General features: G+C 38.3%; 3 protein-coding genes across 3 annotated transcripts; 2 read left to right on the top strand and 1 right to left on the bottom strand.

Moving 5' to 3' along the window:
* The first annotated feature begins 41 nt into the window (after positions 1–41).
* Positions 42–1,619, top strand: LOC117568678 (tRNA (cytosine(72)-C(5))-methyltransferase NSUN6). Its single transcript, XM_034249482.2, has 2 exons — positions 42–165; positions 309–1,619. The coding sequence occupies exons 1-2, from the start codon at positions 97–99 to the stop codon at positions 1,563–1,565; spliced, it is 1,326 nt and encodes a 441-aa protein (XP_034105373.1). The 5' UTR covers positions 42–96; the 3' UTR covers positions 1,566–1,619.
* A 790-nt stretch (positions 1,620–2,409) lies between these two features.
* LOC117567745 (alpha-protein kinase 1) lies at positions 2,410–7,264 on the bottom strand. Its single transcript, XM_034247930.2, has 6 exons — positions 7,119–7,264; positions 6,299–6,379; positions 5,790–6,230; positions 4,738–5,726; positions 3,065–4,361; positions 2,410–2,994 (listed from the first exon to the last, which is right to left on the bottom strand). The coding sequence occupies exons 2-6, from the start codon at positions 6,354–6,356 to the stop codon at positions 2,897–2,899; spliced, it is 2,883 nt and encodes a 960-aa protein (XP_034103821.1). The 5' UTR covers positions 6,357–6,379; positions 7,119–7,264; the 3' UTR covers positions 2,410–2,896.
* Positions 7,265–7,689: 425 nt separating this feature from the next.
* LOC117567746 (general transcription factor IIH subunit 2) lies at positions 7,690–9,453 on the top strand. Its single transcript, XM_034247931.2, has 3 exons — positions 7,690–7,959; positions 8,026–8,367; positions 8,417–9,453. The coding sequence occupies exons 1-3, from the start codon at positions 7,895–7,897 to the stop codon at positions 9,333–9,335; spliced, it is 1,326 nt and encodes a 441-aa protein (XP_034103822.1). The 5' UTR covers positions 7,690–7,894; the 3' UTR covers positions 9,336–9,453.
* Positions 9,454–16,518: the final 7,065 nt, after the last annotated feature.

Genomic DNA, 16,518 nt, shown 5'->3' on the forward strand with positions numbered 1-16,518 from the left:
AAAATACCACATGAGGAGTAACCAGCTCTTTAAAATGTATTACAAAGTAAACACACTGACCGACAGGTACTTCCATCGAATTGGTGGACACAATAAATGTTTTATCCGAAATCGCCGTTTTTGGGCAAGGGATTGCAGCTGGAAAATGAAATCCTAAAAGTGCACGTGAGTAAACAAACCGATTTACAAAAAGAACACTCCAAATAAGCTACATACATACACAATTCGATAACTCTGGGTGGCAGTTGACTTCGATCGATAACTCACGTGGCGCAACAATTGTTTTAAAACTTGCAATTAATTTCTAGACTGCCGCTTTGCCGCAATTGCTATCGTGGCTTTGCCAAACTCCAAGGATCACAACCTATCGTGTTAATACTCTGCGCACCAGTGTCATCGATTACAAAGCCAAACTCCAGGAGCAATTGAAGCAACGCTATGGACATCAAGCACCGCGCGTTTATGGACTCCATGAGTTGCCGGAAATGCTTTGCATTGCACCACTTGACGCCCCAGCGGACGCACAATATGACGATGCCCTCCGGCAGCTGATTGTGGATACCAGCTGCGGAGCAGCCTTGTTGCGCGGCGCTCATATCTTTGCACCCGGCGTCCTGGCCATGGAGACAGGCACCCAGCTGCAAGAGCTGGTCAACGTGTTTGCGGACTTAGCTGGCAAGTGTAAGCGGGGCACTGCGACGCGCTATGTCAGCGATGAGAAAATCTTTCTTGGCGTGGGTCGTGTGCTCATGCAACGTCATCAACTGTACAACAACAACAAGGAGTCGGCCTCTGGGATTGCCGTGCACATGGAGACGAATGTAAGTGGCGTACCCACACTTGGAGATCTCAGTGATGCGGATGCCCTACTCCAGAACTTGCCGTCCATTGTGTGCGTGCGTGTGCTTGGACCACAGCCTGGGGAATCCGTGTTGGACATGTGTGCAGCACCGGGCAACAAAACCACGCACATTGCCGAGCTGATGGGCGATGTAGGTCGCGTTGTGGCGTTGGATAACTCGGCGAGTCGTGTGCGTGGCATGCAATCCAAGCTAGCCAACTATCGCTGTATTGAAGCATATCATTTCGATGCCACCAAGGCATTGAATGAGCTTGGCGAGGAGTGCTCAACGGGACCGCCATTTGCTGCTGAAAGTTTCGATCGTATTCTGTTGGATGCGCCATGCAGCGGATTGGGCAATCGACCGCAGCTCAGCTGCAGCATCAAGCAGGCCAAAGTGCTCCAATCCTATCCGCATGTGCAGCGCAATCTGCTGGCGCAGGCAGTGTCACTATTGCGTCCTGGCGGCGTGCTCGTCTACAGCACTTGCACCGTCACCGAGGCGGAGTGCGAGCAACTGGTGGCGTGGGCGTTACGCAAATTTCCACAGATACGTTTGGTGGATGCGCAGCCCAAGTTGGGTGCACCGGGTTTGCAACTGGCGGAACTGGATGATGACCAATGTCAGATGTTGCAGCGCTTTGGTCCAAGCGCAGAGAATCGTTCGGACGACTTGGACACGGTGGGATTCTTTATAGCCAAGTTTGAAAAAGCAAAAAACTGACACAAATATTCAATAAATATTATAAACACCAATTTGTTATGGAATTCCTTGAGCTGATTTACAGAATGAAGTTCATTGAAAAACATTTGGGTTGTGTTTCAGCTTAATACATGATCAATAATTTTATTAAGCTGAGACACAACCCATAACATGTTTTTTAACCACTACTTATCGAAGACTCGAACCCTATACTAAAAATAAAAGACAGTGTCAAAAATAAAGTATAACAAGTTGTAGATTTTTATCCAAAGTCCACGGAAATCGCATGTATTTCTTGTTGATTTTATTTTAGTTTAAATTGCAGTTTATATATTGTTTAATATTTTACAACTATGCTTCTTAAGTTTTTGTGGCATGTTTTGTTCTGCTTTTATTATTTTGCTCAAATTTAAAAATATTAAACAGCATGCAGTTTATTATTGATGTTGTTGCTGCTGCTAAATAGATTTTAAAAATACTTAAATAATGTACAGTTCATAATAATAATTATAATATTACAATTACATGTTCTATATGCTATATTTATGCAATATATATGTTTACGTGTGTGTGTGTGTTTGTCGTGTCTGTCTAGGTATGTGTGTATTTGTGTCTATTTTTTACTTTTTGTTATTGAAATTTTTTTGTGTTTTTGTTGAATAACACAACGTTATTTATTTTAATTAATTAAATTAGAATAGTTTGCATTTTGTTTTTATTTAGTCCAAGTACAAGATATATTTGTAGTTAAGTTTGCTTTACTCTCATCTTTTGCAACTTTATTGGGGGTCAAGATATAGATTTTATGAATCGCTAGAGGATTTGTGGATTGTGCTCATAATGTCCAGCAAATTGATATAAAAAATTAAAAAATAAACTATACAATCTAAAAATGTTGCATAGTTTTTATTATTATATTGATAACAGATCTACAATCGAACATGATTTTCTTTTGCTACTTTCACTTATTGCATTATGTGTTTTCTATAGTTTATTTGGATTTATTTTTATTTTTTCTTTATTTTTTGGAATAACATTTAATTGCGTTGAAGAAACAGCAATTGCATCGAGTGGAGAAATAAATATTGATTTGATATATATTTAAAAAGAATGAATCTTTACGAGCATTTTGAAGTGCGATATGATATTGGCATAATGGGAGCTGCTGCTACGGGATGAGGAAGATGATGATGATGATGAAGGAGGTTGGTTAATGCCTAATGCGCTTCAAGTCTAAGAGGCTTCCATAATTTTTGGCGGCCCGTGCTTTCATTCTAGTTATTATAATGCCTTACAAGTTACATATACATATGCCTAGGAGTTGTTACCATATATTTATATTGTTTCTTTATTTACGTCGGGATATTTAGCGTCTTGAACTGATCCTCCTGCATTTCAGTCATCATAAATGTGCCATCCTGCAGCAACAAAACAACGCGACGCGTGCCACCTGCATAACGAAGATTGTTTGTTAAATAAATCTTTCAATATTGAATTGAAGATTTTCTATTTAAACTTACCCGGCGATGGTAAATCCGCTTGGACCACTTCGGCGGGTATTTGGGCCTCAGTCCCGTCGCTGTCTGACGTTGTGATGTGAATTTGCGCCGTATGCGGAGTGCTGCCCGCTGTTGTCGCCTCCTGTTGCTGTTGTTGCAGCACAGCCGCTTGATGTTGCGCCAACTCTTCTTCAGTCATGCTGACCAATATGTGCTCACCGTCGGCAGTGGCTTCGCCTTGCTGACCCACTGCTGCCACTGCCTCGGCCACAGCATTGTCCAGCGTGAGCACATCCTGATCCTCACCCTCCGCAGCGGCCACATAGGCGAATTGCTGCTCACCATCGGGACCCTGGGTCACCAGGATTGTCTGACCTTCGGCATTCTTGCCGGCCACCTGGTAGACGGTGCCATCTTCGCCTCGCACCAACAACGCTGAGCCATCCTCATTGGTGAGCACCTGCTGATCGCCGCCGCCCAGCAGCGCTTGTGCGGCAGCCTCGAATTGTTCGCGCTGCTGTTCCTGCTGTTGCTCTTGCTCCATCTGCAGCTGCGTCTCCTCTTGGCCAATCAGTTTTCCCGTTATGGGACACAGCTGTGCCTGATGCTGTTGCAGATCTTCCTGCTCGATTTCCATCTCGATTTGCTTGGTGGCTGGTGGCGCATTTGCAGTGCGTTGTCGCAGCGGTGTCAGCTGCTGCACCTTCTGGATTTGCACCTGCTGCTGTTGTTGTTGCTGCTGCTGTTGCTGTAAGGCCTGAGCTTGTTGCTGTCGCTGTTGTCGAACTTGAGCTGCACGCTGTGCCAATTGATCCTCTCGGGTCATCACCTTCCGCGTCACTTTGAGATCTCCCGACTTCGATAGCTGCAGAATCTTTTGCTCGGGCGTCACAACTTTGCCACCGGCGCCTGCCACTTGCCGCTGCTGTTGTTGCTGTGGCGTATTGGCTCGTGCTACAACCATCCGTCCACCGCCTCGTGCTGGCGTTCCAACCTGCTGTCGCAGTGGATTCGGTGTGCTGCTGGTTCCCGCCGGCCGGCGTTGAAGCTGATTGCCGCCGCCCTGGCCAAAGGTGCGCAACACATGCGGGCGCTGGCCAACAGTCAGAGGAGAACTCGTTCCAGATGCTCGTGCCACAGCCATGCGCTTGGCAGCTGGCGCAACAGTTGAGGCGGAGGCTGCAGCAGGAACGCTCTTAACTGCAGAAGATACTGGGCTGCCACCTTCTGCATTCTCTACCCGAAAGATTCCTCTGGTGCTGGCGTTGATCTCTGTGCGCGTTAAATATCTCACAGGACACTCGGTTTTTTGACGCTTCTGCAATACAATTAAGAAGCAAATCAATTTTCGATATACATTTATAAAGGGTTTACATAAGAGCTGGATATAGACAATACTATCTATAATCAGTTGAAGGATTGCTTGCTTCTGATAGCTAGTAATCTAAGTTTTCCTTATATAAAATTGTCAATACGAATTTACTAATTATGATTAATCGACGAACCAATTTATTTTCGATTGGTTAAATACAATTACCCATACAAAAACATAATTGCGATTATTGCGAACTTTGACTAGGTGGTGATAATTATCAACATGAAAACTCTTTCGATATAATCAATAACACATTCTTTCATTTTGACATTATGTTCTACATAAGACACTAAGAGCTAAGCTCTTTAAAAACACTCACTGCTTGAATGGTATTGGGCATTTCGGGTTTACGAAACATCCCGGTGCTGGTACTGTCGTCCGTGTAGATGATTTCGCCCATCTTGGAGTCATGCTCGCCAGCCACACCACTGGACGAGGACGAGGTGTTGCCATTGACGCGTGGCGACGCTGTTGCTGACACCGCCGATTGGATTTTGGGCTTATTCAACTGCACGGAACTGCCGCCGTTTTTTAAACGCTTCACCGTATGCGATGGTATTAGATCCTCTTCGAGATCTTCCATTTCCATGGAATCATTGGATGCATTCAAGCCAGTACCCTCGGCACTGGAATCCGTATGATTCAATTTACGCTTCATGGTCGTTGTGGCAGCTGTTGACCATTCCTGCTCCGTGGCCGACTCGTCCTCGTTGGCCGACGAGGGCGAGGTGGATCCCTCGCCGCCAGCACTCTCATTTACCCACTGCTTAAATTGATCCATCGCTTTGGTTTTCGAAGTGCGCGAAGGACGCGAACCAGCAACTGCCGAAGAATTTGGTGATATCGCCGATGAGGATTGGGGACTTAGCGGTGCTGTATCCGTTTTTATCGTAGTCTGTTTATCCTGTTGCTGTTTCTCTTGCTGCATGCGTTTCAAAGCGTCCAAGCTCTTCTCACGCTTTAGCTTTTGGCGTGCCAACTGCTTCTCAAACATTTGCAAAAAGTAGGGAACACGCTCCAGGTTCGCCATTACCTCCCAGGTGTTCTCATTATGCGATCGATCGATCCATTTCACCAGATATTCGTGTGTGCGTCGCCGTGGGTTATAACGTTTCGCCACAATGCTCTCCACTGCCTCCTCAGTGCGTTGTTCGGTCTTGGGATCGACACGGATGGCAATCCGATTGTTATTCTTCACGGGCGAAGAGCCACCGGTAGGCGTTGGCGTGCCTGGCTTGGATTTGGGACGCTCGTTCTCTGTGTCCTTAATCTGGGATGCAATTGTGCCCAGCTTGCTGCCAGGAGATTCTAAAAACAAGCGAATTTAATTAGTAATAGGTAACAAATTTAAAATATACAAATTGCACTTACTTCTTGTGGGTGACACACTGGATGTGTTGCTGTTGGCTGTGCTGTTGTTGTTGTTATTGTTGGTGGGATTCACCACCGTCTTGGTGATGCGCACCGGCATATCCTGCAACTGGCCATGACCGATCTTTCCAAAGGACTGTATTGTCCTGCCGGCCACAATCCACGGTTCACGCACACTCTCCTCTAGCTTGACCCAGTGTTGATAAAGTGCCCAGGAATTGGAGGACGAGTTGCTGCCCTTGCGTGTGTGCAACTGTGTGGCCTTCCATAGTGTGAATGCCCAAATGATGGGCTTCGTATCGAGTGAATCCTTCAAATTCGAATTCTCTTTTTCGCAGGCATCGTCTTCCTTGTGCGCTCGGAACTCTTCCACAAAGTTAAAAGCCCGCAAGCATCGGCCACAAACGAGCACATCCATGTTGGCCAACTCCTCCTGGGCAGCTGCGTGAGAAGAGGGAAGAAAATCTGTTAAATTTCATTTCGCTTTTTTTTTTTTTTTGCTGACTTACCTCGAATAATATTTGCGTGTTTGCCAATTTCTGTCGGTGCAATCTCCTGTGCCAACATTATACACGTTATTAACGCTGCAGCTACAAAATATACACAATTTAAATTACTTTCTGTACTATTCAATTTAAAAACAAAAAAAAACTGTAAGAAATACGCGCACAAACACACACACGCACAACATGAGCAAAATATAAAAAAAAAAAGTACAGTGCCGTGGTGTGTTTATGCAACGATGTGGCAACTTTAACAACACACACAACTCTGGCTGGCAACCATCAACCATATGTGGTGGATTTTGTTCGTATGTAATGTTCAGATTACAGAGCGCCTAGGACGAAAGACGAGCACAAAGAGTAATGCGCGACTGGAAAATGCAGCGAAGAACCGCACAAAGCGTAGACGCACAAAACATAGCAAACCGGGCGCGAAATATGCAATAGCAATAAATACAGAATATACAACTTTTATTTGGAAGAGAAATTATGTATGCCTTTTAAACATAGCAACAGCGAAAATAAATTTTTTCCTATTTTTTTGTTGCTTATCTTCTTGGTAGCCGCCATTTCAGTAGAAAAGGCCGCGCACGGCACTTGCAACTGTGAATATTGTGTGAATGAAATAAATAATTTGCACAGATGTTGGTATGCTTATATTAATTTCCTTTAATATGCTTTATAATTCATTCATAACAATTTACTATTTATTGGATAGACAATTTGAATTTCAATTGCAAATTTTGCTTTTTTTCTCAGCAGTTTTCTGTATGCTTTTTCACCCGCATTAGTTTGACATTATTCTTTTCGCTTGATTTTCACACACCTTCATATAAAAATGAATTAATTTATTAAATTGAATAGTTGCTAGTTCTTTGAACAAGTTATTTTAATTTAACTGTTTTTATTCTCCTACTCGCGCAACGCTGTTCACAATTGCACGCGCGCCAACTCTGAATGCCAAAAAAGTTTGTACAACTGAACGAAGTGGCCAGTTCTCTTTTCGGTGCACGGCACTGGTGACTTTTGCCTGCCCTACTTTGTTTATATGCACTTAGAAAACGCACTAAATATGGTTGCAATTTAATTACAATAATACTTAATTTTAAATTTGCAAATATTTAAATATACTTAATTAAACTTTTTTAAGGAATTACATACAAAATTGAGAATTTTAATGTATCGAACGTGCCGTCTATGCTCGATTGACTGTGTAGTGCCGTTTTTCGTTCGTCCGAGTTTTGTAGCCCTCTCAACGCCAATCACGTGGCGTGGTGTGTTTCTGCTGTCTATATGGCAACACTGTGCCTTTGTCAATAAACGAAATTATTATTTTACCCGTTTATTTGCAATCACAGTAAAGTCTAATAATTTTTGTAAGTCATTAAATTTTATTGCTTAATTTTTGGAAAAATTTCAGAATACATTTGAGTCATTAATATAATGAGTATGTTTGATAGGCAACTCTATTGTTTTGACCTATACATTTTTTGGGTGTGTACACACTTGTTTGCTTGCCGGTCTAAATAAATGTTGTGTTAAGAGTGCATACGGCTTTTGTTTAATTTTTAAATTTATTGCAAACGAAACAAAGCACTCAGCATGGCGGATGACGATAAAGACGATCAAAAGGAGTATCGCTGGGAGACGGGCTACGAGAAGACATGGTAAGCAAAACAAAGTGCTGTTTCTCGTTGTACTTCTAAATTTGTGAAATTTGATGTGCATCACAGGGAAGCCATCAAGGAGGATGACGATGGCATGCTGGACAGCGCCATTGCCGATCTCATACAGAAGGCGAAGCGCAAGCGGCAGGCGGAGAAGACCAAACAGAATCGCTTGGGCATGATGCGACATCTCTTTATCGTCCTCGACTGTTCGGAGTCCATGAGCGTGCCCGATTTGAAGCCCACGCGTTTGTTGTGCACACTGAAGCTGCTGGAGATCTTCATAGAGGAGTTCTTTGATCAGAATCCCATCAGTCAGCTGGGCATTATAGCGTTGAAGGCGAAACGTGCCGAGAAGATCACAGAACTCACGGGCACATCACGTGTGCATCTTAAGGCGCTGGAAGGGTGAGTAGAATCGCTGGAGTCAATCGTCTTTTAATACAAAGTCTTGCAGCTTGGCCAATGTGTCGCTGACCAGTGAACCATCGCTGCAAAACGGTTTGGATTTGGCGCTCAAGACATTGAAGGTGGTGCCATCGCATGCCTCGCGAGAGATTGTCATCATTATGGGGTCCTTAACCACTTGTGATCCGGTGGACATTAATTCAACAATCGAGGAGTTGCAAAAGGAACGCATTCGATGTTCGGTCATCTCGCTATCGGCGGAAATTCACATTTGTCGGCATCTCACACAACAAACGATGGGAACTTTCGGCGCTGTGCTCGACGATTCGCATTTTCGTGATCAGCTGTTGTCGCAAATTGATCCTCCGCCCGCTGCCAAGACGCAGGATAATTCATTGATTCGCATGGGCTTTCCGCATAGTAAAAACGAGTCCGATGGAAAAGATGCCGCACTCTCCATGTGCATGTGTCACATAGAAAACAGCGATGAGCCCAGTGAATTGTCCACTACAGGCCATCATTGTCCTCAATGCAACAGCAAGTACTGTGAACTGCCGGTGGAGTGTTTATGTTGCGGCCTCACATTGGTGTCGGCACCACATTTAGCACGCTCTTATCATCATCTGTTTCCTGTGCCCAATTTCGAGGAGTTGCCATTTGAATCGGTGCCACCGGAAGCACCCGACTTTGGTAGTCTACGCAAATGCTACAGCTGTATTAAGGTGCTCAATGCGGTGGCGGATAAAAGCGTCTTCAAGTGTGGCTACTGCCAGCAGTTCTTCTGCATCGACTGTGATATCTTCATACATGAGACGTTGCATGCTTGCGTCGGCTGCAACACAATTCCTGGTGTGGCGGGATTGGTCTATCAAAAGCAGGGTGGCAAAGCCGCCCCAGATTTCCACCAGCAGCAGCCATCCATGATGCCCTCTTCGTCCAAGCAGCGCAGTCAGCAGTACTCTATGTAAAATGGGCCAATCTTAACCATAAACAATACACATTAAGTAAGCTTGAGTTGCATATCAAAATGCATATGAATTGTTGTTGATAAGTCCAAATAAAATATAAGCAATCTTTACGTTGTAAGATCATTTGTATTACATTTATGTCTAATTACAGGGTATTTGCCATTGACTTAGTGCCTTCAACTCTGCGTCCAATTACAGTGTTTTGCAATTGTTTAAGATCTAAGTCAATCTATAATAGATTGTCAAGGGTTTTACATCGAATCAGCTAAAGTTTTTCAATTATTTGCAGCGCATTGCAGCTACGACCAGTTCGAATATCTAAAAGTTACTACTACAAATTAATTATTAAATGATTTTCGCATTGTTTTTGTTGGTTTTTTTTTTCTATTGTAGTAGTTAGATGCTTTCTGTCTATTGTTATTGCGTTTGCTGTAGTCATTCACAGTTAATTCTTGCCATTTATTTTTGCTGTATTCGGTATTTCGTATCTGAATCTGAACTTGGCGTATCTTTTTTTGTCTGTGTCTCGCCAACGTTCGTCGCACTCGGGTCGAATTTTCCACTTGGCAGGTGTTGTTCTTATTCCGCTTATAATTATAATAATAAAAGAACAGGCGACAAGTTGTTTTTATGTATAACAGTTTAAAATTGTGTATATCGAACGGAATTTTAAGTGAAAATAAGTCGATTTAAACAATATTAAAGTATTATAGAAAAATTGCGAAAGTAGAACAGTTGTATAACAGTTAAGTGTGAATCGTCAATTGAAAAGAAGTGTTTTGAAACAGAATTAAAGTTTTCTTACAAATCAGTGAGAGTATAACAGTTTTGCAAAATAAATATAACAACATTTTTTTTTTATTTTATTTCAAGGTAAATAATTTAAATTTGCTATATTATAATAAGGGTGAGAGGATAAGAATTTTACAATAAACGTGTACAAAAAAATTAACTTTGATATTTTCCTAATGTTTCAACATGGATATGAAAAGTTATTAAGATAATGGATTAGAAAAGTGTTGATTCAAAGTTTTAAAATAAATGTGAGAATTAAGATAATAAGCTAGATCGGTTGAACAAAAGTTTTAAAAAAATTGAAATTAATAAAAAATACAGAATTTTACCTTAGTGCTTAAAAATTTATTAGAATATTTTTTTGATATATGAGTTTATTATAATAAGTAATGCATTTTATGGCCAAGTAAAATTCGGAAATATTTTAGAAATTTATATGTACGTATTAATTTTACACATCTCCAAAAAAAGTTTCCGTGCTGCCGAAATTTCCATAACCTAGCCCAAGAACGGATCTATTTATTATTATAACACAATGGCGAACTTTAAATTCTATTTTGCGCAACGTCATTTAATAATTTTAATGTTGAATTGTTTTTGTTATTTTTCGAAGCCATAAAATTCGTATATGGCTTAAACTGAACGTCAATGACACTGCCTTAAACGAGTTGGGAACTGGTTTCAACCAAGCTGAACCGCAAACATCATTCATACTTCAGTTCTACCAAATACTCACACAAAAACACCAAAAAAAATAAACAACACCAACAAAAAGATGTATGAGTATTTTAGAATTACAAAATGTTTACAGTTTGCGATAAAATTCTTAACGTCAGATTTGTGGTCAAATATCGACAAACACCTAAAAATACTTTAAAAGTTCGAGAGACCCATAAATAATGCATACATAGTATTCAGGTAAACAAGTGAAATATTTGTGAATATCAGCATGATTAGCTGCGCATTAACTGTCACATATATCAACTTTTGAACGAAAGTCAAAGCTGATGAATATAATCCAATTATTGTACTATATAGTGGGCCTTAAATGTTTACTAGAATAACAGAGTAGTAATTCTTTATAGATATATTATACTATATATCCATCGGCTGGAGGGGAGTGATTAATAGTCTCAACTAAATACTTACGAATTTAATTTCGAAAACTTTTCCCAACAAAAAGATTACAGCCACTTTAAATATTACGTATACGTTGACTTCCATTGGAAGTTTTGGACGTTTTCAGATAAATCAAATAATAGTTCAGTTTCTAATACATTTTAATAAAAATGTTAATAAATGTAGAATTGCTTCCAGTTATTAATAGCCTAATTAAGTTAAGTCATTTTAAATATTACTTATACGAGTAATTGTCCATTAAAATGGGATTGATATTCGTTACTCACTATTGTTTAATACATTTTCAGAATTTTATAGCTTATATGGCAATATGTGTAACTAAAATGTAAATATAAGAATAATATGAAGCTTTACTGCTTCTAGGTATTAATGGTCTAGTAAACTCTTCTATCATTAACCTTTATGGCTAGGTTGTAATGACACATTTCTTAGAACCTTTGTACTATCAACTTCACAAGTCTTGGTGCCTCTATGAACAAAGTGAATCACAGTTGATATTAACTTATAAATATTAATTGCAATAAAAATAAATGAATTTCTTTAAGTATTGCATTTAAATACTATGAATTTTTATAAAATTATCTAATGCTGTTTAATTTGCAAACTTGAACTTCGATTGCTATCTCAGAATAGCAGTATAATAAATGTGAACTAGTTCTACGTGTATTACCCCTCTAATAATCTGTCAATAACCTCTCCAACCGGTTGCCCACCCTCTTTATTTGCAGTTATGATTAGAACTATAGCTATAACTAACCCATAGACCGACACTTTCCATTGGCAACCTTGGATTCGTTGAGATGGCACACAAGAGGAATGAGGAAGGGGAAGGGGAAGGTTCATTGTCTCGACTCGTTTTAAATCAGAGTGATCTACATTTAGTCACTGAATAAATGGACGCAATTCGCATATAACAGACACATAGTCAGACAGACAGTCAGACAGCTCTATTGCAACTAATTACTAGACTTACCGAGTACTCGCATTCATCTCGGCACTTCCGCATTTCGAGCTGAGGCACCTGTTTCTCTCACTGAAACAAGCTGTGAATTGGATAATAAATAATGCTTTGGACACTTGCTTGGTCAAATAATAGCCAACGATATGCAATATACTAAGTATCTATATATCTGTAGTATGCTATACTATATGTGTAGAACGTTTTCAGCTTGGACACAATTGACACAATTAGCATTTCGTCTAATTGCACACAATTTTCATGGGCTTTAAGCTTTCGCCTCGTCATTAGGAAAATTGCATAGGCAAATGAATGCAGACAGAATTTTCATTAGCACAAGGCTAGCACCCCTTTTCTTCCCCCAAAACTTCAACTTCCCCGCAAAAATACCGTACTCCCTTTTATAATAATTTATGCTCGAAATACGCCTAAAAGTGTGCTGTATAATTTGGCAGCCAGCAACGCGAGGCAAAGTAACCGAAAGCAACTTTGATGCTGCCGTAAAGTTTTCTGCGGCTAATCACTTGTTAAGTTATTTGTTAAGGCATGTACGAGTTGGCTAACAGGCACCAAGATGGCTCAAACGAGTGCTGGAGTGAGAGGTCAGAGGTTGCTCGAGGGCAACGCCAAATATTTGTGGCATGTTTGTCTCCCCTCTCTCTCTCCCACACTCCCTTCCACTCCCTGTTATTCAAGCCTATCCATTGATTCTATGCTCAACTTATTTGCATTTTCCGCAAGTTTCCTCGTAAATTGGCTATGCATAATAAAATGGCAACAATTTGTAATTTATAATAACTAATTAGCAAGGCACAGACAAAGAGTCAACTTTTGTTTAATAATGAGTATGTTATTTAAGCTAAAAAAAGCTTTTATCAACAAAACTCTTTATGTGCAAATCCATATTTTATTTATTGTTTATTTCCAGCGATCAGATATACTTAAATATCTATCATATGTTGCACTTTCCAATTAATTATGGATGTCTCTGGTGATTTTATTGTTTATTATTTTGTGAAAAGCAGTTAGGAAAGTTAGGAAATTTCTTTTTCGCTAATTCAAATTATTATTTCTATAAATATTATATTTATAGAAATTAGCATTTCTGTAAAAAAACAAGTATATAACAAAAGTGAAAATTGGATTTTTTGTTCAATAAATTTATTTGAAAGGATAAATACAATACAAATATTGTCCAGTAGTTGCCAACTTACTGTAAAGCAAAATTTATAAAACTTTCTTCTGTTGTTTTCTGTTTGTTGGAAAAAAAATGTTAACTACACAACTTGTTTTATTTTAAGCTTTACATAACACATTCTTTAGGTATTAAAGTGTTTCAATAGGTTGTAAATTCAAACAAATATGTATTTGAACAATAACTAAATAGCGTATATCAATGACAATGAAAAATAATATTATATTACCAATTATAAGAAGAATGTATATATAAATATACAATTACAACCAACTTAAAGGCACGCGTGTTTCAAAATGTCGTATAATTATAAATACAAATGAATATTAATTATTAAATTATATAGTTTATTTTTGAGAGGCTTACAAAAAGCAGTCTACTGCATGTAAAATCCATTAGCACCTGGAGATTCTCAGGTTGGGCCTCCACAATCAATTTCAACTGCTTTTAAATATATAATTTTGCTAAATAATTCAATTAGTGAGCTCAGAAAAAAGGCGTTGCTACCAATAAAATTTTAATTAGCAACCCAAAAGTTTTATTAACAAAATTTGTGTTTCCAAAAACAATCACTTCAAGTCAGTCAAAGAGAAATAAGCAGACGCTGAGGTGTCCAAGATTTTATTTATGAATGGAATGGTTTTCATAACTCAAATTAAAATATATTTTTGTATCTCCATTCATTATGAAATTCGATATTAGAAAAAAAAACCAAGCTATCCATCTATTTACTGTTATCTTTCTGGTGAATAATAAATGAATGCTCTCTAATGTAAATACTATACTTTACAATCAATTAGAACACTCTATCAAGCAATTATCCAACACTGTTTGCATGCATCGTAATGTCTGACATTAAACTGATTTAATTATATGTAAAGTCTCTAACAATTGTTACTATTTTTTTTTTAACATTTTATTTTTCATGTTTATTTAATCAAGAGTGTTGTTGTTGTTGTCGCTGTTTTTGTCATGCATCATGACATATTATTAATAAACATTATTTGCATTTGACAAAAGAAATACCACAAAATGCGAGCCAAAGAATGGTTTTTCATTTATCAAAGCAAACAGCAAAACATACGGCAAATAATTTCCGGCAAAATATTGAAATTCGTAATCCGAACGGATAGACCAGACCAAACAGATATGTAGACAGATGGGACAATACAGACAAACCGACAGATCGGACAGATTGGACAGACAGACAGACAGACAGACAGATTGCTGATGGCTTGTGGCCTCCCCAAAGCAAATTGACAATTAATGCCATAAATTCAACTTTTTCATTTTGGTTAGCAAAAATACAATGCAATTATTTAATAAATCTGCGCACAAGCTCAATTATTTGCAATTGTTTGCTGGTTAATTGCTAATTTTAATATGTGTGGGAATAAAGATTCTTAATTGGTTATAATCGACTTGTATTTTATACGCAGTCTTTATTTGATACCTGGCTCGGTTCCAGAGTTGATAAAGCACATAAGTAGAATAACAATTTCAATAGATCTGCGATATTCATTTATTTCAAATGCATCTTGCTTCTGGAAATACTTTAGAGTATCTAACTGGATTCTCTTTTTAGTTATGCGAGTAAACTTTAGTGTCAATTTTTATTAAAAGTTTACTAAATTGATTATCATTTAAGTTCTTAATAAACTTCTGATTACTTAATGCAAAATATTTGGATACTTGCAATGTATTGAAGGATATGTATTTTTAGTAAGCCCCAATTTTCTCGAAATTGTATAATAATGTTTAATCTACAATTTTGTTTTTATACATTTTTATAAAAGTGTTTATTCTACAATTTTGTTTTTATACATTTTTATAAAAGTGTTTATTCAACAGCTCTATAATATTAAAGGGTATTAAATAATCGTAAGCTTTAACTCACACTCTCTTGTTAATGCATCTCTTTAGTTTACAGACAACAATTTGTCTGGGTAAATTAAGCTTGGTTTTCCGTACACGTGATAACCTTAACCCGTTTACCTTGAAGCGTGGCTATCATAAGTATTGTGTATGAAAATGGAACCCCCTATTGAATTGCATTTCAAATTACTTCAAATGCAACTGCAATTGCTGCAGTCTCAATTATGTCGGAGATACAAGTCGTATTAATAGTGAGATGATCTCAAAACTGAATTCATAAATATATAAATTTTAATATAAAACAAAGTGGTCTGCCATTAGGCACGTTCTGTTCATTGAACATTTATTTATGATGTATTCTGGGAATTCCTCTTATCTAATCCACATATTCGTTGTTGCAATTCTGTGAGTCAACGATTAAAGTGTGAAATGTTTAGGGCTCAGAGGGACGTTGTTACACCTTTGTCACATTTAATCACGTTGTTTAACTAGTGTTTTCCATTGGTTTGCAAAATACAAATACGAATATGAACATTGCACAAATCACGTTAGTTTAATGTGCTTTGTAGACGATGACTAGTTACAGAGAAAATTGAGGAGCTTAAGAAGTGATAAGTTAGATGAATCATGGATTTGGCTTGCCGGGTATATTGGTTGTTTGTGTCTGTTAAACTATCGATAGTTTTGTAAAAATAGTAACTGAAAGTTGCTTTTCTATCGTTCGTTTTATTATCACAATAATTATCTATTTAGTATTTTAATAAAATCATACTAATTTTAAATAAATATTTTTATTTTTATTAACATTATTTGCGTATATCACACACACAAATTTTACAGGGCCCTGAACAATAGTAATTGTATTATTATTTATAGTACTATCGATAGTTTTGCAACGATAGTAATTCTCAATAAATTAGTTGTTATTAACACACAGTTTTTATTCCAAAATTCACATTAGTTGCGTATACCCCTACATACATTTTACAGGGTATTCGCATTACAAATGTAACTGTTAACGCATCTGCTTTGGGTTTGTTTCTTATTTCATCGTTAACTCTGCTTTGCATGCTTATCTGCATTTTAAATATACCCTGCACCAATAAAACGTATTTCAAAAGAGTAATTAAGATGCGATCATTCTTAAAAAAAGGCATATTTGTTTTTAGTCATCGTTCTAATCATAATATAAATAATTTCTGCGTAAAGAAAAGATTAAA

Source organism: Drosophila albomicans, chromosome 3 (genome assembly GCF_009650485.2).
Source record: "Drosophila albomicans strain 15112-1751.03 chromosome 3, ASM965048v2, whole genome shotgun sequence".
Classification (NCBI taxonomy): domain Eukaryota; kingdom Metazoa; phylum Arthropoda; class Insecta; order Diptera; family Drosophilidae; genus Drosophila; species Drosophila albomicans.